We start from the raw sequence: 26426 nt of genomic DNA, 5'->3' as shown, positions 1-26426 counted from the left end.
GTAAACTCTGGATTATTCCCCAAATTACTCAAACATCAATAAATGTGAGTTTAGACACCTAACATTTCTGGACTTATGACATTCTGGAAAGACAGTGATGGAAAAGTGTTACCACTTTTAATTAAATATTACCATGCCTAAAAGAGTGAATTTCCCCATGAGCTCCTGACAACCTATTTATTTGGAGTAAAATAATAACAAAAGTTGAGCACCCTTTTTCCAAAGTTCCAAAATCTGAATTTTTTTGCGTGCACTGACAGTGACGTCACAAATGGAAAATTACACAAGGTGCTAGGAAGATTCCCCGGTAATGTGCAGGTCTCTGCTCACCAGGCAGTTCTGAGAAGTGACTTCACATATGTAATGAATAGAAGTTAATGTAAAATAGAAAAAAACACTGCATAAAGCAAAAAATGAAGATCTCAATCGTATATTGAAGAAGTGGATTGGTCAGCGTGGGAGTGAACATATTCCACGTAACAGTATGCAGATCACGAAACAAGCAAAATCTATCAAGGCGATCTGAAAACTTAAGGTAATTGTGAATATTCAGCAGGTTAGCTGCAGAAATGTATGAAAACAACATTAACTTTTTAAACATTTATGGTGATAGGATATCTGCTGATCATGAAGCAACAGAGAAAGTAATTGTCACTAATGAAAATCTAACATGCTGAACGGTTGTATCGGTATCAGTACATGTCTGATAAACAAGTGTAAGAAGAAGACTGCTTGCCAGTAGCACATAAATTCAGAGTTGGGATGATGGTGATGCCAAACAGCCACTGATCATCCACCTGAGCAGTTGAGGTAGTGATACCTTACCTTTCTGATGGTTCAATGTACACTTTATTGTTTCATACACAAAGTTATTAAAAAAATTATATAAAACTACCTTTACAGTATATTATAAGCTGCTTCTAGGTTGACCACCAACTTTCCGACTCCCTCAGTTCCTGAGCCTTACCATATTAATGTTTTTGCCGGATTAAAAGAGGTCACGCAGTAATAATGGCAAAAGTGGACAGTAGAAGCTTAAAAAGGATTATCAATTAAACAGAAAATAAATGTAAATTTATTAATTACTGTGTTTACAAAGAATGTTGTTTTTCAGTTCTCTTTTAAAACATTCCATTCAGACGAAGTAGCTTGATGTGTTTTGATCTCTCCCTGTGTAATTTTTCTTGCATCAAATAAAAATGAATTAGCTCTTGTTCCATCACAAAGGCACGTTTTTAACCCTCTGATTAAAACACCCAACTCAATTAACTTATCAATAGTAAATCTTTTAGTTTCATCATCACTGTCATGTTCATCACTTGCAGTGTTTTTATCATACTGCCTGCCAACTCAACTCCATCAGTCTGACACTGATGGAACCATTCAATCATCACTCGGTCATGCTCAGTGCTCTTACCAACTTCATTAGTCCTTTTGAGTGCTCATTTGTTTTAGTCAATCACTGTTTGCATAGAATTGCAAATTTTTCGCCCTTTGGTGCTTTATATCATACAGAGTTGATGAACCAATGCCATACAAGTCATACAGCTTATGCACAGAAACACCTTGGTCCAGTTTTTTCCAACATTTCAACCTTCTCTTGGATCGATATGTATTGAATATCTTAGTAGCGATAGCTAGGGTTAAATTTACATAAAATAAGCACAAGATATTGGAACTACCACAGATAAGTGCAATGTAAATAAGAAAAATACTGTAGAATCCTTTTGTCAAAATAATTCACACCACAGATGGCACTGCATGCGCTAAACAGGGTGCCATCTGGTGGCCGCCCAGTAAACATCCAATAATTTCATTTGAACCATCAGTTTCTGGAAAATTAGTGGTCAACCTGAAAAAATGTAAATGGATTTCATGTTTAGACTTGGCTCCCATCCCCAAGGTATCTCATTATATAGATGCAAATATTACAAAATACGAAATCCAAAACACTTCCGGCTCCAAACATTTCAGACAGAGGGTGCTCCATCTGTATTAGACTAGCATATTCATCAACAATGGACAAGTGATCCAGGCTGTGAGCAGTTTTGGTAATTTACACATAGTTTTATTTACTTAGTCTATATCAATAAATTACTTTTAATCATTAAAAACACAGAAGGCTTTTTGAGGAATGTCATCAGATACTAAACTAACCTTATGAGAAAGATAAAGGATAGATAATCAGAGGCTTTACCAGAGTTAGTTTTTAAGAGAAGACTTCACAATGAGTAACCTCCAGCAATTAGGACCTTCCTTGGTCTTTATTGGTGAACAAAGGAAGCTGGAAATACAAGGAAGACATAATTGAAGGAATGCAGTGGGTAGAGTGACTGGAAAAGGTGATGAAGATAGAGAGGAATTTTCTCATTGTCAGTTTTAAGATCAAGATGTTGACAGAACAGAAATTAATGTAATTCACTGAGTATAGATTTGAGTGAGAATAACAACTTAAAACTTCACTGAGTCTAATTAGAAGAAATTTTGTCTCATTCAAGATCAGATAATAATCTAGTTATCAGTTGGTGGAATGGAGTGGTCAACATCATTGATGCAGGAGGTTGGGTGTGGTCACCATGTACATACAGACCATCCCTGGGTTAAAAAGTGCTTCCATTTTTACAGAAATCCTTTAGTCGATTTTGTCTGTAAGTTGGAAAGTACAGAAAAATCACTCAAGCTGTTGACAATACCTGAACAATATTGCAACAAGTACCATCAAAAGCAAAAAAAACTGTTAAAACCAATTACTGAAAAGGAGAGAGAAACAAAACTGAATCTATTTGTAGGAAAGAACACGTACTTATTTCAGACATTTGCATTTCGTAATATGGGAGCTCGTTTTAATGTTCAGGGGGTCAATAACTAGGACATTTCTAATCTTGGGATGGTCTGTAAGGCCATAAGACAAAGGAGCAGAATTAGGCCATTTGGCCCATCGAGCCTGCTGCACCATTTGATCGTGGCTGATCCATTTCCTTCTCAACTCCATTCTCCCGCCTTCTCCCCATTATCTTTCATGCCCTGACTTACTAATCAAGTACCTATCAACCTCCACCTTAAATACACTCAATGACCTGGCCTCCACACCCACCTATGGCAGAATTCCACCGAGTCACAACCCTTTGGCTAAAGAAATACCTCCTAATCTCTGTTCTAAATGGACGATCCTCTATTGTGAGGTTGTGCCCTCTAGAACTAGACTCCCCCACTATAGGAAACATCCTCTCCACATCTACTCTTAGCTCAATAGGTTTCAATGAAATCCCTCTCATTCTTCTAAATTCCTGCGAGTACAGGCCTAGAGCCATCAGACACTCCTCAAATGATAATCCTTTCTTTTCCAGAAAAATTTTTGTGAAATTCCTTTGAACCCTCTCTAACGTCAGCACATCCTTTCTTAGATAAGGGGCCCAAAACTGCTCACAGTACTCTTCACCAGTCCCTTATAGAGCCTCAGTATTATTTCCTTGTTCTTATATTCTAGTCCTCTCAAAATAAATGCTAACATTGCAATTGCCTTTCTCATCGCTGACTTAACCAGCAAGTTAATCTTTAGAGAATCCTGCATAAGGACTCCAAGTCTCTTTGCTCCTTGGAGTTTTGAATTTTTTGCCTAAACTAGTCTATGATTTTATTCCTTCTGCAAATTGCATTGTCATATTCTTCCCAAAACTGTATTCCATTTGCCACTTCTTTGCCATTCTCCTAATCTGTGTAAATCCGTGTGTACCTTCCCAGCTTCCTCAACACTTCCTGCCCCTCCATCTATCTTTGTATTGTCCACAAAGTCATCAATCGTCATCCAAATCATTGACATACAACCTACAAAGAAGCAGTTGTGACACTAACCCTGCGGAACAACACTAGTTACCGAGCGCCAATGCTGTATCCAAGCTAATATCTCTGCTGTAATACCATGAGCTCTTATCTTGCAGTCTCATTTGTGGCACCATGTCAAAACTTCTTGAAAATCCAAGTGCACGTCCACCAATTCTCCTTTGACTATCCTGCTTGTTATTTCCTCAAAGAGTTCTAACATATTTGTCAAGCAAGATTCTCCCTTAAGAAAATCATACTGACTTGAGCCCATTTTACCAAGATACCGAATATCCCAAACCTCATCCTTAACAATTTATTCCAACACTTTCCCAACCACTAAGTTCAGGCTAACTGGCCTGTAATTTACTTACTTCTGCCTCCCTCCAGTCTTGAAGAAATTCTTTCTCTTGGGATTCAAAATCAGCATGATTTTCCCAATCTACCTGCATATTGAAACCTCCCATGACGATCATAATATTGGCCTTTTGACATGCATTTTCTATCATCTGTAGTAGTTTGTAGCCCATCCTGGCTACAAGATAATCTACCTTATTCCATATACTGCATACATTCAGATATAACACCTTCAGTCCTGTACTTGTAACCGTTTTCAGTTTTGTCCCTGCAACTCATCCCACTGACTGCAATTTTACCCTATCATCTACCTATCCTTCCTGAAAGTCTCACTATACACTGCCTTTGCTTGTATACCAACTGCCCCATCCTCAGCCCTATCACTCAGTTTTCCACCCCCTGCCAAATTAGCTTAAAACCCTCCTCAACAGTTCTAGCAAACCTGCCTGCAAGGATGTTGGTGCCCATCGGGTTCGGTTGTAACCTGTCACTTTTATACAGGCTGTACCTTCCCCTGAAGACATTCCATAATCCAGAAATCTAAAACACTGCCCCTTGCACCAGTTCCTCAAGCACATATTCATCTGGCAAATCACCCTATTGTTACAAACAAGAGAAAATCTGCAGATGCTGGAAATCCAAACAAAACATACAAAATACCCTACTCTTCATCTTTTCTCCTCCAGTCTTGCTGAAGAGTCTCGACCTGAAATGTCAGTTGTACTCTTTTCCAAATATGTTGCTTGGCTCCTGAGTTCCTCCAGCATTTTGTGTGTCTTGCATCCTATTATTACCTTCACTGGTATTGTGTCACTATCCTGGAAGACCTGCTTTTCAGCTTCCTACCCAGCTCCCTAATTTCTTTCTTCAGGAGCTCCTCCCTTTTCCTATCCACATCACTGGGTACCAATATGCATCAAGACTTCTAGATGCTCACCCTCCCCCTTTAGAATGTGGTGGACCAGATCCAAAATATCCCTGATCCTGGCACCTGGGAGGCAACATACTATCTGGGTGTCTCTACCGCGTCCATAGAATCTTGTGTCTACTCCTCTATGTAATCCCCTATCACTATTGCAGTCCTCTTCTCTCACCCCTTCCTTTATGAGCCACAGAGCCAGACGCAGTGCCAGAGATCCCTCAGTAGGTAATTACCCCCCCCCCCCCCGTATACAAAGCAGTATACTTATTATTGAGGGAGTGGCCACAGGGATTCTCAGCATTGGCTGCTATGGATGCTGATGTGTTCTAATTTAATTGCTGTTATGGCTACCATCAACAGTAACGTGTGTAATAATAATCTGTGAACCATTATGCAATACAACAAAAAAAAATCTGAGGATATAACTCAAAGAAATTATAATTGAGGCAATGTGCTTTTTTCAACAACTGAACTAGCTTTGATCTTATAGTTTAATACATGGAAGATTAAACTAAAGTTATGTGACATCATTCAATACAAGTTTCATGAAATATTAATGAGGGACAATTAAAGAACGCTGATAGTGGCTATACAATTGGTTCAACTGATACTTTTCAATTGACACCCATGATTAAATTCATAGCATCTTAAACAATATGTTATGGAAAAATGACAGTTACATTACTTCAATATTGCTGGTCTTCCAATTTCATAAATTTCTGCTTTTTAACTTTAAATAATGTTAAAACAGCCAAAATTATGTTGTAAAGTTGAACTTCAGTCCTTCAGTGTTACATCTGCAAATAGTCCCTGCTCTGAGAAATTTTTTTAGCACTTAACAAACAAGTCTACTGCATGTATTTCCACCACCACCACCCCCAGACTTCCTATAAAATAACCCTTTGTCCTCCTTTGGTACAATCACAAAATAAACTTTATATTTTATAATACATGTGCAGCATAAAGCTTCAATTCAATATTCTTCCATGTTCTCACTGTAACATACTCATCTTTAGACTTGAACAATCTCCTAGAGAAAAAGAAATTTTTCTTCACACTTCACATATTTTTTTGCCAAATTTACTTTCAGTTGTGTGGGTGATGATCTTAAAATGATACATAGGTGAAAGATTTGCCTTTACTTGTCATTTACGTTCTAATGAGCTCAAAGCAAACAAGGATGAACTGAGAAAGAAAAAGTGGGTTGGTTTGGCAATTTTGATGAATGCTAACTAAAACCTTGGATGGGAATGGCATGCTTGATGGTTAAATGACAAACATATTTGGGTGTAATTATGGAGAAAAATGTTAACTATTAGACCAGCTAACTATTTAAATATAATGCTAGATATAATAATATAACTATTAAGAGGGGAAGGGAGATGTAAAGTTATAATAAAATTTTATGAGGATGGAAAATTACTAATAATGGAGGGATGGATGGCAGGCTAAAGATTTCACATTACTCTAACAAAAGTGAACAACATGGAGAGGAAGAATCCTGGAAATATATGTAGTAGCATTTCTTCAGTACCTGTACTTGTTTCTAACTCAGTGAGTAAAGAAGATGCAATCATCTAATTCTGACAAATGAAAATGGGACAGAGGACTGTTTTTGCAAAACAAAGTATCTCGCAAGTGACATGGAACTTAGTGTAAGAAATAATGAAGACAAAACAGACTAATGAAACATTGCAAAGTCAGATTAAATTTAATGCAGGGAAGTATGAAATAATGTGTTCTCACTAGATAAGAAAAATAAATATAAAATGGGTCAAGAAAAGTACAAAATTTGGATATGGTAGGGCAAGTTAAGAAAGCTTAAAACAAGTCCAAGGGCTTCTGTGTTTTATAAGTAGAGCAACAGGGTACAAGGAGAATAAGTTATACTAAAAATAGAAGCAGAGAATGTTGTTAATAATCAACAAGTCAAGTAGCATTAATGGAAAGAAACAAAGTTCACATTTCAAATCAATGACCTCCACTGAGGCTGCCTCTTTTTGAATCTTTTTGTTTTTTGAAGTTATACAAAAGCAGTATAAATTAATCCAAGTGTCTCATAAGGATTAGTGTGTCATATTGTGGGCACTGCAAGTTAGAAAACATGTTAAAGCTTTGGAAAGGATACATCAGAATGGCACCTTGGATAACAGATCAGATAAAGTCCAGTAGAGCTAGCATTGTTCCTTTTGGAGCAATTAGCAGCTGAATATAACATTTTATTGGAGTAAATAAGGATAATTTTTTCCCATTGTGAAGAGGAACTGTAACCAAACAACACAAATTTAACATGATTGTAAAAATGTTCAGAGGATATTCAAACAGAATTTCTTTTAGCACACTGTGTTATTATGATCTGCATGCACTCCTTGAACAGGTGATGCAGATGATTTCAATGAGGTTTCAAAATATAGTTAGAAAAACACCTGAAAAGAAACACCTGCTAAGGAAAAGAGAAAGAGCAGGGAAGTGGGATGAATTTGTCAGTTATTTCCAAGCTAGACCAATCACTTATAATCAACGTAATTATTGTATGGTTATTTGTTCCTTGCACATAAGCAGATAAATATTATCAAGAATTGTGGGGAAAACAATCAAAATTGAGTTGGAACATTACATTTTAGCTGAAAACAGGAAGTCCATTGCACATAATCACCAAGGTACAGCAATTTAAAGAATAAAAGTGTTATCATTTTTTTTATTAATAAACACAGGAAATAAATATCACCCATTTTATATGGTGACATGGCACAACACAGCTTCTTTTCAAACACTGTACATAAAAAAGAGATAAATGATAATGGTCCTTAATATTCTTGGTCTTTCTAACCCAAAAAATGAATACAGTGAAGGATAATAGGATTTTTCACTTCTCTGCTTTCCTTTGCCCTTGTTTGTATTCTTTGGAAAACAAAATTTTTTTTTTACACAAGTTGTTTAACACTTGCTTACAATGTGGCATAGTGACTTAGATTACAGTATAAACAGGCTTTGTCTGAACACATTGTTAATTAGTTATTGCAGTTCACCAACGCAAGAGATGAATACTCATATTTTGATGATAAAGATGATTCATACTGTGTTTAGCAATTGATTTACTCAGTGTTCTTCTATTTCAGCAACCTGATATATCGTTGATCTTTCTGACTGATCTCAACTGTGCAACATCTTCAAAGCACGGCACTGTAGAAGTAACACTTGAACAATATCAGAGTGCAGTTGAATAGTTTTTTGCTATGGCCCCATTGACAAAAGAATGTCCACTGTGTTGCTTCTTAGTCTGAGCGATTCAGGATGGCTCTTCTTTACACCGTGGCACTTATTCTCTGTATCGAGATGGAAGTGATTGTCTGTTGTTTCTAGTCTGTGCTAGAAAAAATGATGCCCTTTCCTGAAATGACTTTTGGTGTTTACAGCAACATCTGGAATTTGGGAAGTTATAATGGGTCAAACTGAGCTAAGCTTGACAAGGCCTCGAACTGAATCCTCGTGCATTGAATCCTGGGTGACCGCATTCAGGACATGCATTGTGTGGCTATGAGGAAGAGGAGTACCTGGAGTAAGCATTCCTGGAGGTGATGGTGCCTCTTCCGGTGTAAGGAAGTGGTGACCTTCACATTTTTCCTTTACTGGCACTGTATCTGTAAGTAAGGTTTCTGCTGCAAGGTTTGGAGTAGATGGTGGAGGTGTTGGTTGGCTAAGAGCCAATGTGGCACATGGGGGAGAAATTGTCATCTTTCCAGGTAGAGGAGGCTCTTCGCTGGTTGGACTTAACTCATTCTGTAAAAGTGGTATGGCTGCAGCCTGTAAAACAAATTTAGTTCTCTGAATACATTGATTCTGATCGCACTCAAGTATAAATGGAGAATAGATGAAACAAATCTCAGAAATATTATAGAAGCAAAAATAAATTGTTTCAAGTAGGATGGGAAGAGAATGAAGAGAAAATTAGCAACTCTAAGTGTTGCATAATTAACTTACAAGATATTTCTAAACATTATTAAACAGCTTTCCCATATGAGCTCCATTTACGACTACAATAGGACATAGCAACATGTCCATGACTTGCCCAGAAATCTGAGAAACAGATATTTAAAGTAATTCTCATGTTTTTTTTAAACATTAGGACCTAGATTTTTCCAGAGGTTTTTGTATAAGTGAAAATTGCTTCTTTGAGGCATCAAAAGCTTTTATAACCTACATGTACTTGATTATGAAAAGTAGGTTCTGTAATTTCATGCATAATTTTAATTACATCTAAGCCGAGCATTTTTTATGGTGAAGGTATCCAGCGGTCTAAGATATAGAGCAATGCAGTGGATTCTGGTTAATTGGGGCAGCTGCTTATTTGGGACAACTCTTAAACAACAAAAGCGAATCAAGAAAATAGCCAGGATTCTTTTTATTTGGGACACTGTGCTGCTTAATTAGGACAGGAAACTGTTATGGAACAATTTCTAATGAGCACTTGCATTACCATTAGACACTACACCATGCTTAGAGTGAACAATTTTTAGTTGCATGTGTTTGTGTTCAAAAAACAGTGATTTTTGTCACTGTAGTTGGTGAGAAATAAGCAGTAAGTCAATTCAGAACCGTTTTGCTCACTGCAGTTTCAAACATTCAGGCTTTGAGATTCCAGAAATGGCTGGGAGTAAAAATAAAACAAATTCACTACATCACCAAGTTTAGGAACCGCAAAGATTTGAAGATATTTGAATATATCTTGAATGTTACAATGAAAATAAAGACTTGGAATATGCAATCATCAAAAGCTTTGTATGAAGGTAGTCCATTATCTGCACTAGGTGTCTGCACTGATTTTGTTCATTTATAGTCAAATGAACATGGCAACATACACTGAATGAATTCCTTCATTGATAACTATTAGGAACCAATACAGTTTTTTAGTGCTGTAGTAGTATTGATAGTGTTCTAATTTGTCTGTACTTCATTTTAATACATATTTTGTTACTCAGTTAAATGGTAGTTTGTCTTTTTTTTATAACTTTTATACTATTTTTACTAACAGCGAATTGAGACAGCTGTTTATTTGGGCCAAAATGTAGTGGTCCCAATGTGTCCCAATTAACCAGAATCCACTGTATTTATACATGATTGTTCAGAAGATAATGAGAAGCAAAGCAAACACTGCTAGATAGAAGGAAAAGCTGAGAACTAATGTTTTCCTATGGAGACCACTGGAGAAGATGCAAAATATGTGCCAGGATGATACCAGACTTGACAGCATGAGCTTGGGAGGAAAGACTGGACAGATGGAGATGACTTTTCTCTGGAAAACAAAGCTGAGAAATGACTCCTAGCTTATACTATTATGACTGGTTTGGGTAGGGTGGATGTAGCAAAATTTCCACTGACACAAAGACAAAGGCCATTCATATAAAATAGTCACTCATAAAATCCAAAAAAGAATTCAAGAAAACTCTAAATTGATAGGTTAGAATGCAAAACATCACTAGGTGTAATTCCAGTGAATAACTAGATGCAATTAAAGTGAAGCAGAATAAACAGAAAAGCTCGGGGGGGGGGGGTGGAATTACTGTAACTATAAGGTCAAATTGGTTGCATGTCTCTTGTGTAGACAGCTGAACTGAATACTCTGTATTTCTGTACTCAACGTGATAATATCTAGTTCATGCAGAAGAAACTGGAACAGAAGAGTAAGAGATTATGGTCCAGATTTCACCCAATATAAGTTGTGTACCAAGGTCTTTTTGAAGACATAAAATCATGAAGGACAAGTTCCCTTCCTGGATGACTTGCAGAATTTAAGTATGGATCCAGCCTCACAGGCTGGAGGCCTTTCAGCTTGGAAGCTTGTAGCAAAACATCAAAGCTAATGAAAGCAAAAACACAAGAGATTCTGCAGATGCTGAAAATCTTGAGCAACATATACAAGTGCTGGAGGAAATCACCAAGTCAGGCCCATCTATGGAGGAAAATGAACAGCCAACGTTTTGAGCTGCGACCTTTCATCCAGGACTGGAAATGAAAGGTAGAGAAGGCTGAACAAGAAGGTGGGTGGGGGGTTGGGGTTGGTGGTGGTGGAGGAGTACAGACTGGCTGGTGATCAGTGAAACCAGGTGAGTGGGTGTGGGAGGGGTAGATAAAGTAAGAAGCTGGAAGGTAATAGGTAGAATTGAAAAAGGTCTGAAGAAGGAATGTAATAAGAGAGAACAGTGACCATGGAAGAAAGAGGAGAATGGGGCACCAGAGGAAGTTGGTGGGAAAGTGTAACCAGAAGTGGGAATGGAAAGAGAGAGAGGGGCATGAAGGGAGAAATTATCAGAAGTTAGAGAAGCCAGAGATGCCATCAAGTTAGAGACAAGGAACATGAAGTGTTGCTCTTCCAACCAGAGTGTGACCTCATCTTGGCAGTAGAGAAGGCCATACTCAGGAAGAAGCCGTGGGCCAACATATCAGAAAGGATGTGGGAAGTCAGATTGAAATGGGTGGGTAAATCCTGCCTTTTGTGGTAGACAGAACATATACCAATGCACTTTTGTATGTTTGCATGCAATTGCAGTTTACAGTAAATTTAAATGATTATTGAAACAGTCAATCTTAGGAAACTTTCATTTAGCATTCCTATATATGCCCTGTGGTGTCTGTTTTAGTCACCTTTAAAGTGACTCTGCATCACCTGTGGTCTTCAAAGTCACAAGACTCTGAACTGCTCAGCTCTGGATTATTCCCAACTGCAGCAATTAATGTAAAAGCACTGGCCAGTCAGCCATGTAGTCTCTAATTAAAGAACTCACAGATGTTACATACTTAAGGACAAATACTTATATCATGTTCTCATGCACAACAACAGCTGCCATGCTGTTGACAGCCTTAATCTGCCCCAGATGCAGGGAGCAAAAGACTGCACTCATGACCATGTGAATCAGCAACATGAGCGATCAGAAAGAGATCTCATTTGCTGAAAAGCCAGGTTGTTGCAAAATAACACTGATGTATTCCAGTTCTCCAGGGAGGTGCTGTGCTGTTGCTAAGCGCAAAGGTAATACCAGTCTGGGACAAACTGCCTGGTTGATAATGGAGTTCCACCAGCACTTGTTGCTGAACATCAATTTACAATTACCATTCAGAATTGCATCTTACAAACTGGTCATGTGGTTCTGAGAGCAGGAGCCATGGAATACAACCAAACTATCTTATTGTTAATAGCGGTGAACTGCAATTTATCAAGTTAAATCATGGAGAAGAGCAGCAGTAAGCCTGGGAACACAACGAAAAGGGATGAAGGTGAACGTCCCACAATGATAAATCACATCAAACTAGTGGTTTCCTTCAACTCCTCAGCCACACTATACCTTCTCTTCCCAATACTCTGGTGAAGTTATTTTAAATCTACAGAGGAACTGCAAAAAGATAAACAATGACCACTAGTGGAAGATTCAAGAGCCCTAAACATGTGGAGAGGCATTTCCAGACAGTTTACTCCCTGACAAATCTGTGCAAATACAGAAAACAACCAAATCCTGATGTTCCAACCCCCTTCATATCCCATCCTTCATAGTCAGAAGGAAGTTTAGTCTCCATAACTTCCAACTTCATGTAAAATAGGACCCAAACTGGCATTTTCTCAATCAAATCTGCTCCCGTAGTAATATATGTTGCAGAAAGAAGTCTGTCTTACCAGTATGGGACTCCAAAGTGTGAGTTTTTGAGATAAGCTGATAAATAAATGTGTGTGAAGTGGGGAGATGCAGTAAGCAATGAAACCATATGAGGAAGCGTCACCAGGGGGCGACAAACTCTAACAACAGCATATTTCGCCTGTGTCTTGGTAACGATGATATGCTGCGTGTTTTAATTCTGGCACCAGACTTTAAAAAGGATGTTTCAGAGATTAGCCTAAAGTGACCAGAATACTCCCAGTGATGAGGAACTATAGTTGTCCCGATGGAATGAAGTAAATAAGAACTGCTCTCTACACAGCAAAGGAATTGATGCAAAGATCTGATAAAATAAATCAAAATGTTGCGCGTCTTTTCAAGCTAATAAAGACACTTCCCACAGGCAAAGGGGTTAGCAACAGAGGAAACTGCTGTGAATATGCTACCATTAAGTCCAGCGTGGACAGGAAGGTATGCCATTAGCTCATCTAAATATGCAATAAACTTACCTGACAGGAAGTGAAATATAGGCCACGATCCCAAAGTACCGATCTTACTGATTTCAGATACAGCAGAAACAATGCTGAATACACTCTGTGAACTTACTGTAAAGATGCACTTTAAACTTACTATGCAATTGACCAGACTGCAGCACTGTCCTTTGGGCAAAGGAACGTCTTCAAGGGAAGAAAGGAGCGTTCAAAGTAATATTCTTTAATTTATGTTCCTAATTTTACTTCAAACAATAAAAGCATTAATGTCTTTGTCCCTTTAATGGAGGAAAATCTTTGGACGCTTCTACTTTGAGGAACCATGTTACATTACATATCCAGCATGGCAGCAACATGGTAACATTTCTTGGGCTCTGTCTGATGTAAATAGATAATAGTCCCAACCTTAAATGAAATACCAAAATGTAATCCTGACCGGACATCAGTTCTGAGGTTGCATGAAATACACTGGGCTCTTGAAATTTCTCCAGTTTGGGTGAAACCTTGCAGGTATTGTGCATTTTCTACCAGAAAAAAACTACATCTTTGAAGAAAGAGCCAACTATGTATACTAGTCCTGAAAAATTTTAGTATGACTTTAATCAATTTCCAATAGTCCCCAAGAACTGAAATCTGAAAATTGTACTAGATTACACACTCCAGTTGAACCAAGTAAAAAATAGCAAATGGTTGCGGAAGTTTTAATGTCTTTGCTTGTCAAGTTTCAATCCATTTCTTGAATAATCTGCAGTGTACTCAAAGTACACAACTGGTTCTCTCTGATTGCTGGAAGGAGACAGAAACTTGCCTGTTTACTAACAATATGGTTGCTGCTGTGGAGGTAAAACAAAATGGAGCTGAGCAAATCAGATCATTTGTACAATGAACTTGTTGGAAATCATATTTGGCACCAAATTGTTAAATATCTCTTTTAGAGTTTACCTATTTAGATATTTAATGAAATAAGGCACCATATTTACAGAAACTGATTATTTTTCAAAGCTTGGTAAATTCTAAATGTAGAATGATAGAGCTGTTAAAAGTATATCATAGAAACCTATTCAAACTTTGTATTTGTCAAGTTAAACTATTGTTTTCCAATCTAAGATACTGTGAAGTTTATTCAAAAAAGTAAAATAGGAGAGTGAGGGTGAGAAGTAGAAGGGGCTGAAAGCAAGATGCGAGTAACAAGAGAGAATTAAGAAAGTGAGGAAAATATAAATAGCAAGAGTCAGAAAATGAAAATTAGAAATGAAGTATACAGGGAGAAAAAGAGAATTATGAATCTGACAGGAATTGTAATATACTGAAAGAAAGGCAAATATGGGTAAAAATGAAAAGAGAAGACTCTTAGAATGAGAGGCAAACAGTGGATAACAGATAGAAATCAAGGGGGAGAAAAGGGCCAGTGAATGACAAAGAATCTCTGGGACATAGGGACATGACAGTGTATAAGCCAGATAAGCTGGGCATTTAAATAGTTACACTGCTAAATTATATTCCATAATTTATTTAATAGTAAATTTGGACAATTGTTAGTCCATTAGTGAATTTAAATACACATGCTATTAGAAGGAATGTTAACTAAAAACTAAACACAAGGACATTTGCAGATGCTGGAAATTCAAGCAACACACAGAAAATGCTGCTGGCCTGCTGCGTTCCACCAGCATTTTGTGTGTGTTGCTTAACTAAAAACTAAATGGCACTGTTGTTTGCTACCATAATAGTTTCCTTACAAGCACAGAAGTAATTCAGAATAAACTTGATCTACTGTGTGACAATATAATAGTCAAATGGCTATTATCTCTGCTCCAATAATTGTATTATTAATTATGGCTATTTTTAATAGCTTTATTATTTTGCATTGAATTTGACAGCAAAAATACTTGTTAGAAAGACTTAAACAAGCCATGCAAATAATACATAACAACATTTAGTTTAACATGCAGATTTATTGCTAGAAAATACATGCAGCTTTCATGCAAAAGTTTACAGCTTGTTAAACACTTTATACATAATAATATTATTTGCCAGTGATATTGCTGGGTTTAGAAAATGCTCAGGTGCACTACAACTCTTTGCAGACTCAAATGTGGCAGCACAAAAAATATGTAGCTTTCCCTGCAACTTTTTTTAAAGAAATGAACGAAGTTTTTTTTTATCAATATGGATGACTTTCTACTTTACTTCCTACCCAGAGTCTGGTTGACATAAGTGACCAGTACTCTACGTAAATGGCAATTTTTGAAATGTAAGACACAACAATGAATAGTGGTAGGCTATGTGAACATGATAGGTAAGTTTTTCATTGAATCTCCATTATCAGTGTGATGAAGTGAATTTTAATGCCTAGGCTATGATCAACTAACTAAAAGATTGGGATTGCAACTGCTTCCTTCCTGGTCTCCACAGTTAGCTGCTGAATGGATAAACTTGGAGAGTAATATTTTAACTTATATCCTCCAAATAACTGCCATTTTTGTTTGTAGATAATCCTTGTTCTTGTTGAATGTAACATTACAATTTTATTAAATCATTTAATTAAGACATGTAATAAATAAAATTAAGTAAACATTTTGAATAGGCATACAAATGTACATTGCTTCTTCATGGCTGCTCTTCGCAGATAGTACAACATTTAGCAAAGTAGGAAGTTTGAGAACAGTCACAGATTTCAGGGCGACAGAGTGCCAGACAGTGAACAAGTGGGAGTACTAATACAGGTAATCATAAAGTGCAAATGATATGCTACGTGTAAGAAAGAATTAAGAGTGTATATAAATAAATCCTTAAACCTGACAGACCAAGTTGAGGAGGTGGACTGTGGACAATTCCTGGCACCACATTTCAGAAATCATGTTAAGACTGGCAAAAGGTAAGGCAAGATCCTACTAGGGATGTGAAACTTCCATTGAGGTGATCAAAAAATGAAATAATGAGTTTTGATAAAGGAGGAAGAAAAATATCATACCCTTTAGTAAGTAGAGGCCATAGATTCTGCAGCACTAGTAAAAGAGGCTGAGTAAGTTGCTTATTTGATTTATTGAGATACAGTGCAGCACAGGCCCTTCCAGCCATACTGCCGAGTAACCACCCCCACCTCCCGATTTAACCCTAGCCTAATCACGTGACAACTTACAATGATCAATTAACCTTCCAACTGGTACATCTTTGGACTGCAGGAGGAAATGGAAGCACCCAGAGGAAACCCATGCAGTCATGGGGAGAATGTATAAACTCCTTCCAGACATGGGTGGGAAATAAACCCGGATTGCTGGTACTGTAAAGCATTGTGCTAACAACTACGCTACCAAGCCACTTGTGTTTTTTTTAAAAAAAACCCCAGCTTCAGTAAAATGCTAAAACCATAACCCTCATGCACTCTATGTCAACTGTTGGGCGTATTCAATTTGTGTATGAACAGATTAGCAGTGAGCAATTTGATATTTCTCAAAGTGAAAAATACTTGAGAAATTAGTGCACATTTCCTTAAAGAGATTAAGAGTCCTTAAATATGCATTTCAGTAATTACATGCTAAAGGGTACACTTGTCAGTAGATAGAATAAGTCACTGCTCCTGTTCATCAACCTTGCTTACCAATGTCTTCAATGGTTACCATTTCAAATAAGTGCAAATACTATCTCAAAAACCTTAATTGGTCTTACACTTCCCCATTCAACATAGTTTCTGGGAACTTACTTGGATACGAGGTAATTATAACACAGCTTGGCAAATGGTAGTAGAATCATTTGATGGCAGGTAACATTAACACTAATCGCAGGGGAAATTTAGTAGCTTCAGGCATTACATTGCAAGGTAAAAAGTAGACCAAAAATTATTTGCTAGAATTTCTGTATTGGCGTATTGTATCTCCCCTGTAAAAATGCCAGATTTGGGTCTTTGCTACACTTACTATGCAAATTTAAACAAAATCCATTTTTAAGGATGAGTTTTTGGGGTATTTGGAGACACATGATAAAATAGACCAAAGTCAGCATGGTTTCTATAAGGGGAAATCTTGTCTCAGAAATCTGTTGCAATTCTGAGGAAATAACAGGCAGGATAGACAAAGAAGAATTGGTGGATGTTGTGTACTTGGATTTTCAAAAGGCCTTCGACAAGGTGGCACATGAGGCTGCATAACAAGACAAAAGCCCATGGTATTACAGGAAAGATACTAGCATGTTTAGAAGATTGGCTGACTGGCAGGAGGCAACGAGTGGGAATAGAGGAGGCCTTTTCTTGTTGGCTGCTGGTGTTTCGTGTTGTTCCACAGGGGTCAGTGTTGGGACCACTTCTTTTCATGTTTTATGTCAATGATTTGGATGACTAAATTGATGGTTTTGTGGCTATGTTTGCAGATAATACAAAGATAGATGGAGGGGCAGGTAGTGTCGAGAAAGCAGGAAGTCTGCATAAGGACTTAAGATTGGGAGAAGGGCAAAGATATGGTAGATAGGAAAGTGTATGGTAATGCACTTTGTCAGTCGAAATGAAGGCATAAGACCATTTTCTAAATGGGGAGAGAATTCAAAAATCAGAGGTACAAAGACATGGGAGTCCTGGTGCAGGATTCCCTGAAGGTTAATTTGCAGGTTGATTCATGGTAAGAAAAGTAAATGCAATGTTAGCCTTCATATTGACAGGACTAGAATATAACAAGGATGCAATGCTGTGGCTTTATAAAGCACTGGTAAGGCTTCACTTGGAGTATTTTGAGCTCTGGGCCCCTTACCAAAAAGATGTGCCAGCACTTCTCGAGTGCAAAGGACATTCACTAGAATGATTTCAGGAACAAAAGGGTAAATGTTTGAGGATTGAGGATTGGTTGATGGCTCTGGGCCTGCACTCCCTGGAGTCTAGGAAAATGAGGAGTTGGGGGAATCTTATTGAAAATTATCAAATATTGAAAGTCCTAGATCGAGTGGCTGTGGAGAGGCTCCTTCCTGTCATGGCTGAGTCCAGACTACAGGGCAAAAGCTCAGAATAGACAGACATCCATTTTGGACAGAGAGGAGGAGGAATTTCTTCAGCCAGAGGATAGTTAATCTGTGGAATTCATTGCCATCCACGGCTGTGGAGGCCAAGTCATTGGGTATATTTACAGATTAGTCAAGGGTGTTGAAGGTTAATTGGAACAAGCAAGAGAATGAAGTTGAGAGATAATAAATCAGCCTCGATAGAATGGCAGAGCAAACACAATGGGCCAAATGTCCTAATCCTGCTCCCATGTCTTATGGAAATGTTTTAAGTAAGCTAAACTCTATATGGATTAAAACAAATCAACGTTTTCAGTTATTAAAATACAAGTTTCTTTTTTCATTATAATGAGGTATCAAGTCAAATGCATGAGTAGCACCTTATTTTCTGGTAAAGTGGAGACACGCAGTACACATACACACACACATTTTTATGATATATGTCAATGATTTGGACTATGGGATTAATGGATTTGTGGCTAAATTTGCCACTGATACAAAGATAAGTGGAGGAGTGGGTAGTGTTGAGGAAACAAGAGAGCCTGCAGAGAAACTTAGTTTAGGGGAAAGGGCAAAGAAGTGGCAAATGAAATACAATGTTGGAAAGTGTATGATCATGCACTGTGGTAGAAGAAATAAACATGCAGACTATTATTTAAATGGGGAGAGAACTCAAAATGCAAAAATGCAAAGGGACTTGGGAGTCCTTATGCAGGATACTCTAAAGGTTGCCATTCATTTCTAGAAGTATAGAATATAAGAGCAGGGATGGGATGTTGAGGCTCTATAAGGCACTCGTGAGACCACACTTGGGAGTATTGCATGCAGTTTTGTGCTCCTTATTCTAGAAAGGATATAACTGACATTGGAGAGGGTTCAAAGAAGATTCACGAGAAGGATTACAGGAATGAAAGAGTTACCATATGAGGAACATCTGGCAGCTCTATATTCCCTGGAATTCAGAGGAATGTGGGGGGATCTCATAGAAACATTCTGAATGTTAAAAGGCCTGAACAGATTATATATGGCACAGTTACTTCCCATGGTGGGGGAGCCGAGGACAAGAGAACACGACTTCAGGATTCAAGGATATCCATTTAAAAGAGATATGTGGAGAAATTACTTAGTCAGAGGGTGGTAAATCTGTGGAATTTTTTTGCCACGAGCAGCTGTGGAGGCCAAGTCATTGGGTGCATTTAAGGCAGAGAAAGATTGGTTGTTGATTAGCCAGGGTGTCAAAGGGTATGGGGAGAAGGCAGGGGAGTGGGAATGACTGGAAAAAATTGTATCAGCCCATGATTGAATGGCTGAGCAGACTCAATGGGCCGAATGGTCTACTTCTGCTCCTATATCTTATGGTCTTATGATCTAAAATGTTAGAGGAACTCCTCAGGCCAGGTAGCATTATGGGAAAGAATAAACAGTTGACATTGATGTCTTGATAAAGGATATCTGCCCAAAATTTCAACTGTTTACTCTTTCCCATACATGCTGCCTGACCTGCTTAGCTCCCCCAGCAATTTGTGTTGCTGCTTTGGATTTACAGCATCTGCAGATTTTCTCATGTTTGTACATTGCATGAGAGAGTTCTTTGTTCCATTTTCAAATTTTGAGTAGTAATTTAAGAAATCTATAGAGGTGAATTTCATTATCAGAACATCCATAAATAACATGGGGGTCACCTGTAGTTCTTGCTAGCTCTCAATATAATTATTGTTCAGAGTTGTTAAGTCTATCAAACTTAAGATGAAAATCAGTTTAAAAACAATGGATACCTTTAAAATCATCAATATAACTGGAAGAAAAGTAGCAAAGTTGAAATTGAAGAACTTTATATAATAGAGCAACATGCAACAAAAACATAATCAAAACATTAGCTCATTTTCCAGTTGCCCTTTTTGTTTAAATTGTTAATTTTAAATTGATTTCCAGGGCGACAATAGCATTAAAGCTTAGATTAACAATATTAAAGAAAGGATTCATTTCAGTTGGTGTCAGCATTACTTGAGAATATTATTCCTTTGGGTTTTTATTCTCTTGCGAATCCCAGTGAATCAAATAACATATCACATATAGGAAGAAAATACAAATTTATGTTAATTTTTACTATCAAATGCAAACTTTGGATGGATGGAAATAAATTGACCACAGTAAACTGTTAAAAAATAAGACAAACAGTGGGAAGTGTTCATGTATTTAATGTGGTACCAGAACAAATCTAAAAGGCAGAGTCTTAGTTTGTTTAAATAACCATGATCAACAAATAAGAGACAAGATTAGACAAAAAGAAAAAGCAAATTGGGGCAGCCATTAATAGCAGCAAATGGACGCAAGTAATAATAGATACAAAATGGGAATTGAGGGAAAGCTTAAAAGCAATAAGAGTTATAAATATAATGAGAGGAAGAGCAGTAGAGGGAATATGGATTCATTAAAGAAAAACACAGGCAGGTCTATAATGGGCAACAAAAATAACAGGCTTTACATTTCCAAACTGTGAAAAAAGTCAACAAAATACCAGTGATACAACAGAGCCATTAGATTTGTGGTTCCCAAATATTGCCCCCCTGTGGGTGGTGGGAATTTTTAAGGGGGCAATAAAGATAAAGGGGTGTTGGATTGGGCACTCGGTAGCAAGGAGACAGCTGAGAGATTACAGGCTGAATTTAATAAATGAATTACTTATTATAAGCATTTGATCCTCTGCCTCATAATTGATAACAATGATTACATCATCACCTCATTTCCTGCTAACCCACCGTTCTTAGATTTTGCTTGAAGCATGCTACGAGTTGTTGAAATGCAATGTAACACTTCAGTATTTGGCATATCATGAGAAATCTGGACTGAAGAAATTGTATTTTTCTGGACCCAGCCCATGCATTATTGCCATTCACTACTGTAGTAGGGTTAGCTGGTACGATTCCCATACTCTAAGCATGCAGTGGCACAATTCATGTGAATTGCAGTATGGCATTCAATAGGGTAAAGGTCAGAATCTGCCTTTTGGAATGCTCTTGACCACATTTCCCTAACCCATGGCCCAACAGAGATTTGCTGCCTCACTTTATGTGCCTTCAGGCAAAGTGTCAGGTTTTAATTGAGCTATGATGATGTCATAACTTTCCCTTTATTGATGGTAGTGCTTGAGCACAGAACACTTAAACTGACTGCCAGCACCTCACAACAAAACAGTGATGGTTTACATGCTTCAAACATCATTGCTGAATTTGGAAAACCCCATACAATTGGAGAAGAACTGATTCTGCCAACAGTGAAGGACGTTCTGAGTACGGTTTTACATAAGTCACCGGACCAAGTGATTCTGCTCAGTGACAAATATGTTCAGAGGTGAATAGAAATGTCTGAGAATGTGGAAGACACATTGTGCAATGTACTTAGACAACGGGAATGTCAACTTTACCAGCCAACAAATCTTTGCTTCTTGGTTATGTTCACTTCATAAAAGTTGAAAGCATAGTTCAAGAGTTGTTATTTGCAAGTGGACTAAAAATGGGTATGAAGGGGGAGAAGTATTTCAGGTTGTTGAGCAATTTTTCAAAGGGAAGGCCATTCTGCTCACCAACATTCTTACTTGCGCAACAGATGGGGCACCATCAATGACAGGACAACACCATGGGGTTTAGTTTGTTGAAAAAAGCTGTACCTCACAAATATACCATTCATTGTGTAATTCTCAGACAACATCTCATCACATAAAATCCAAGTCATTGGCTGCACAAATTATTAAATAGCTGTTACTACAGTGGTAAATAAAATCAAGTCCCATGTTCTCAATTTGTAACTATTTTGACAGCTTTGTATTGAAAATGATGAATAGTTTGAAAGCTTGCAGTTATGTGCTTTTTGCAACTGAGGTAGCAATGAATGTCATCAGCATAAATGCTTCATTCAGTAATCAACTATAACCAAGAATAACAGGCATGACATCGCTTATTTGTCAGAATTATTCACAAAGTTTAATGAAATCAAACTTCAACTGCAAGGAAATGTGGTGAATCTTATCAAAGTCAAATCAATATCCACATTTCTGTCCAAGTTAACCCAACTGAAGTACAACATTGGCCATTACGACCTTTACCAATTTTGAAGTCTCTTTGAGTTGGAAGAAAGAAAGACAGAATACCGGATGCTGATTTTCAAATATACTGCGCCCACTTGGGTGAGCTGTATAAAGACATGTCAGAGAGATTTCAGGAACTTCTCCCAATCCAAATTGCAGTAAGACATCCATGAACACTGTCCTGCATTGTGGAAAAAGGTTAAGATGGTCTTTATTGCCTTTCCAACATTATTATGCATGGTTTCAGTGCAGTCACCCAACTTCTTTGAAAGCAATGAAACAGACTGAAATTACTGAACGCTGGGAACTGAGACTCCCTCTGAGTGACATTCAGCCTGATGTTGAGAAATATATCAATGCACCAAGCCCATTCATATCATTGAAATGTGAAAAAGTGATATAGTGAATAGTTGGACTACTAAAGTACACTCAAACTGTTGATGAAAATTATTTTTACTGTAATTAAATAATTTTATTTGTAGCTTTGCATCGATTTGAATAATATTTGTAATTATTTGTCACTAGTTTGGATTTGCATTTCCTATTTTCTTTTACTGTGCATCATAAATAAACATCATTTATAGTTTTTAATCTCATGGCCAGAAAGGCAAAAGGGTGTACTAGGAGTATAGTCTGGGATGTAACAAAAAAAATTGTGAACCACATCGGGTGAGTGTAGAGGAGGAAGTGAATCTCGTTAAAGGAAAACAGACAACAGAGGAAATAATAGAAATTTATAAACTGTACAACTGAGTTTTCCACTTCAGGATATTAAACACAAAGCAACAGTGTGCACAAAAGCATTGGTTATAATATCCAAAATCTCTACTGATTAATTTTAAAACCAAATGTGGAAAGTTACTGAAATCATTTATTACTGACATTGCTTAGCGTTTGGACAATTATCAATGATAGGAAGAGGTCAGCATGGATTTGGAAAGGATGGTTCATGCCTGACAATTTCATCAAACTACCTGAAGAGGTCAGTAGAAAGGAGTCTCTATAAATATTAACTCATAAGCTCTGAGGCATGGGACTATTAGCAAAAATAATAATAATACATCAAATTGGCCATCACCTGTAGCAAGGGTCAGTAACTGATTGAGTGGCAATAGACAAACTTTAAGGATAACTGAAGGTAATTGATGTTTTTAAAGGGTATGCAATTTGTTTTCAGCAGTTAATTTAAGCAAGACATTATTATATATGTACTGGAAGAGAAAATAAGGAAATATGTAAATAAAATATGACTAAGGTTCATTCTTGGTCACTTCCTACTTCTCATTTCAATGCTGCTGCTCTGCACCTTTATCCCACTACATACAATCTATTTCCACATTTATGCTGATGACATTCATTGCTACCTCAACCATCTCTTCAAAATCCCAGACAGTTTGCCAATTCCTAATATTAGAGAAACAATGAACAACCAAAGCTATTTTCAGTCCCAATCCAAAAATCCAAATTCCAAATATCAACTCTATTCCTCTCTTTGGCTTGTTTGTATCCAAACAAAGTTGTTGTCACCCTGTGTGTCAGATTTCAAAATGAGCTTCAGATGTTCCTAAAACTCCACATTTCTTTTCTTCTCAAAGCTACTTATGCCAAGACCTAATGTTCGCTTTATGGCTCAACGTCAGATTTTAATTGATAATCATCCAGAAAATGCTTCATGGATTTGCTAAGAACTTCCCTTTCATTAACATAGCTTAAATGAGAGGATATTTGACATGTACTTGGTTTTCTTGTCATGCTTCACTACATGGCATTGACAAACATGTTTTCTTGATTTCTTGGTAAGAGATACATGGCTCCCACTTGCCAACTCACTGTATTACTGTAATTAAGAATGGAATTAAAGTACAAGAAAAAGGTGTTACCTGTCTGTTCCATAGTTCCTCATGTTCTATATTTTAAAAAAAATCTTCTCCAAGTTCTATTTACAAAGAATGATCCCATTTTGTAATAAACTTCACTTAGTTTTGCATCATCAGGTTACATGTCTTTCTATGTAACAACAATGACTGAGCAGATGCAGTCAAGAAAAAGGCTATTAAAATAGATATTGAAACAAAAGTATTTGATAAGATCAAGTTAAATTGTCTTTGTGACATGTCAACCAAAAAACTTTGATCTCATTAATTGTATTTTTACACAATTAAATTCATAACTTAATAGTTTTCATCAATTTTGCATAAACTAAATTTCAATTATGTAAACTGATACTAATAATTAAGGAAATGTAGGTACAGATAATATTCCAGAAAGACACAAGCCCTGAACTTCCAAGTTTAGTGGCAATAGCAGTTACTGCTACTGACTTCAAAGAAAGCCCCACTCATTAGTGGGAATAACACTTGCATTCTCTATACTGCTGCTGTCAGGCATCAGGTCATGTGAATTTTTGGCAAACAGAAGTTATGATATAATCAACATGCTGAGCACCCAATCACATCCAAATATTCTCACAGACAACTAACCACACTGGAAGAGACACTGTTAACAATTAAGACAACAAAAATGCACATAGAACACTACAGCACAGAAACAGGCCTTTTGACCCTCCTTGGCTGTGCTGAACCATTTTTTTTGCCTAGTCCCACTGAACTGCACCTGGACCATATCCCTCCATACACCTCTCATCCATGTACCTGTCCAAGTTTTTCTTAAATGTTAAAAGTGAGCCCGCATTTACCACTTCATCTGGCAGCTCATTCCACACTCCCACCACTCTGAAGAAGCCCCCCCCCCCCACCATGTTTCCTTTAAACTTTTCCCTCTTCACCCTTAACCCATGTCCTCTGGCTTTTTTCTCCCCTAGCCTCAGTGGAAAAAACCTGCTTGCATTTACTCTATCTATACCCGTCATAATTTTATACACCTCTATCAAATCTCCCCTCATTCTTCTACGCTCCAGGGAATCTTGATTAATTTCAGATTCCACATGGTGGAACCTAAAGCAAACAAGCAAATTCCTGAGTAACTCAGCAGGTCATTCCGTAGTTGTGGAGGCAAAAAGGAATATTCAATGTTTTGGGTCAGAACTTTGAATCAGGACCCACTTTTGACTACCCTTTGTTTGGCTCCACAGATGCTACTTCAGGTTACAAAACAATTCCTTATTTTCACTATCTAACATTACGACAGATACAAAACTGTGTTAATCAAGTCCACTTTTGGTTCTTTATTTGGTATATTCACTCATGAATGGAACAATCACTAACTTAAGTCAAGTTCTTTAAATCATCTGGAAATTTTATTCAATTGTGCACACTGCTCTATAACAGCAAGTCCCTGCAGGCATTGCCCTCATTACACTTCTCCAACCTGCATCAGAAGTGTCACATTGTGTACAAGCTTTACCAATAAATCCTGGCAATTTTTGATATGTGATGAAAGAGAACAAAATATCAAAATGAAGGCCCAGTTATCGCCATATTCACAATAAAAATTCAAATGCAGTAACAAAACACAGAATCCATACTTCTAATTGATGGTTTTCCTGATTTATATAATCCACAGTTGACTTTCCTCTATTGCTTTAGGAACTATTTACAATTTATTTTGTTGAACAAGATTAGTTTAAAGGATTCCACTGTAAAAGAATGCATTACATATGGTCTTAAGTTCTGAAAATACTATTTATTAAAATATATCTGACCAGATTGAAACACTCTAAGTCCAGCATCCCTGGGACATAACTGGTGCCAGATCACAGAAATCACCCCTAAATAAATATTTCCCTCTGAGCAGGGTAACTGTACTTTTTAAGTTTAGATACTGCCCATGTCACTGAAGATTCCGAAACACAAAGTTTCCCCAAGTCAGAAATGCTGCTGGTGCGATCGCTTTCAGATGACAATGCAGAAGTTCCACTGGTAGGTTAATCAGCTACGTAGTATAGATCTTGGTTAATTTTAGATTTTAGTAAGAATTATTCAGTCCAGATCGATACCACATATTCAAAACATACTGAACCATGGAAATAGCTGGACCAAAGACAGTTTCAATCTGCAGGAACAACATAAATATATAAATTCGGAAAAACATGTTTATATGGCTGTTCAAAACTTGACTGAAAAATTTTCAACCTGATATTATTTATCCAGTCTTATGATTATTGA

At 37.2% G+C, this 26426-nt stretch overlaps 1 protein-coding gene across 1 annotated transcript in view; it reads right to left on the bottom strand.

Moving 5' to 3' along the window:
• Positions 1 to 5374: 5374 nt before the first annotated feature.
• The window catches only part of zdhhc14 (zinc finger DHHC-type palmitoyltransferase 14), a 119002-nt gene continuing 97950 nt past the window's right edge, over positions 5375 to 26426 (bottom strand). The window contains exon 9 of the mRNA XM_059986081.1: positions 5375 to 8902. Coding sequence (XP_059842064.1) covers positions 8546 to 8902 — 357 coding nt within the window. The 3' untranslated portion in view covers positions 5375 to 8545. The remainder of the gene's footprint in view (positions 8903 to 26426) is intronic.

The sequence above is a fragment of the Hypanus sabinus genome, chromosome 12 (genome assembly GCF_030144855.1).
Source record: "Hypanus sabinus isolate sHypSab1 chromosome 12, sHypSab1.hap1, whole genome shotgun sequence".
NCBI lineage: Eukaryota > Metazoa > Chordata > Chondrichthyes > Myliobatiformes > Dasyatidae > Hypanus > Hypanus sabinus.
Note: the sequence above shows the minus strand (reverse complement) of the source record. Positions and strands in the feature narration are given on the sequence as shown.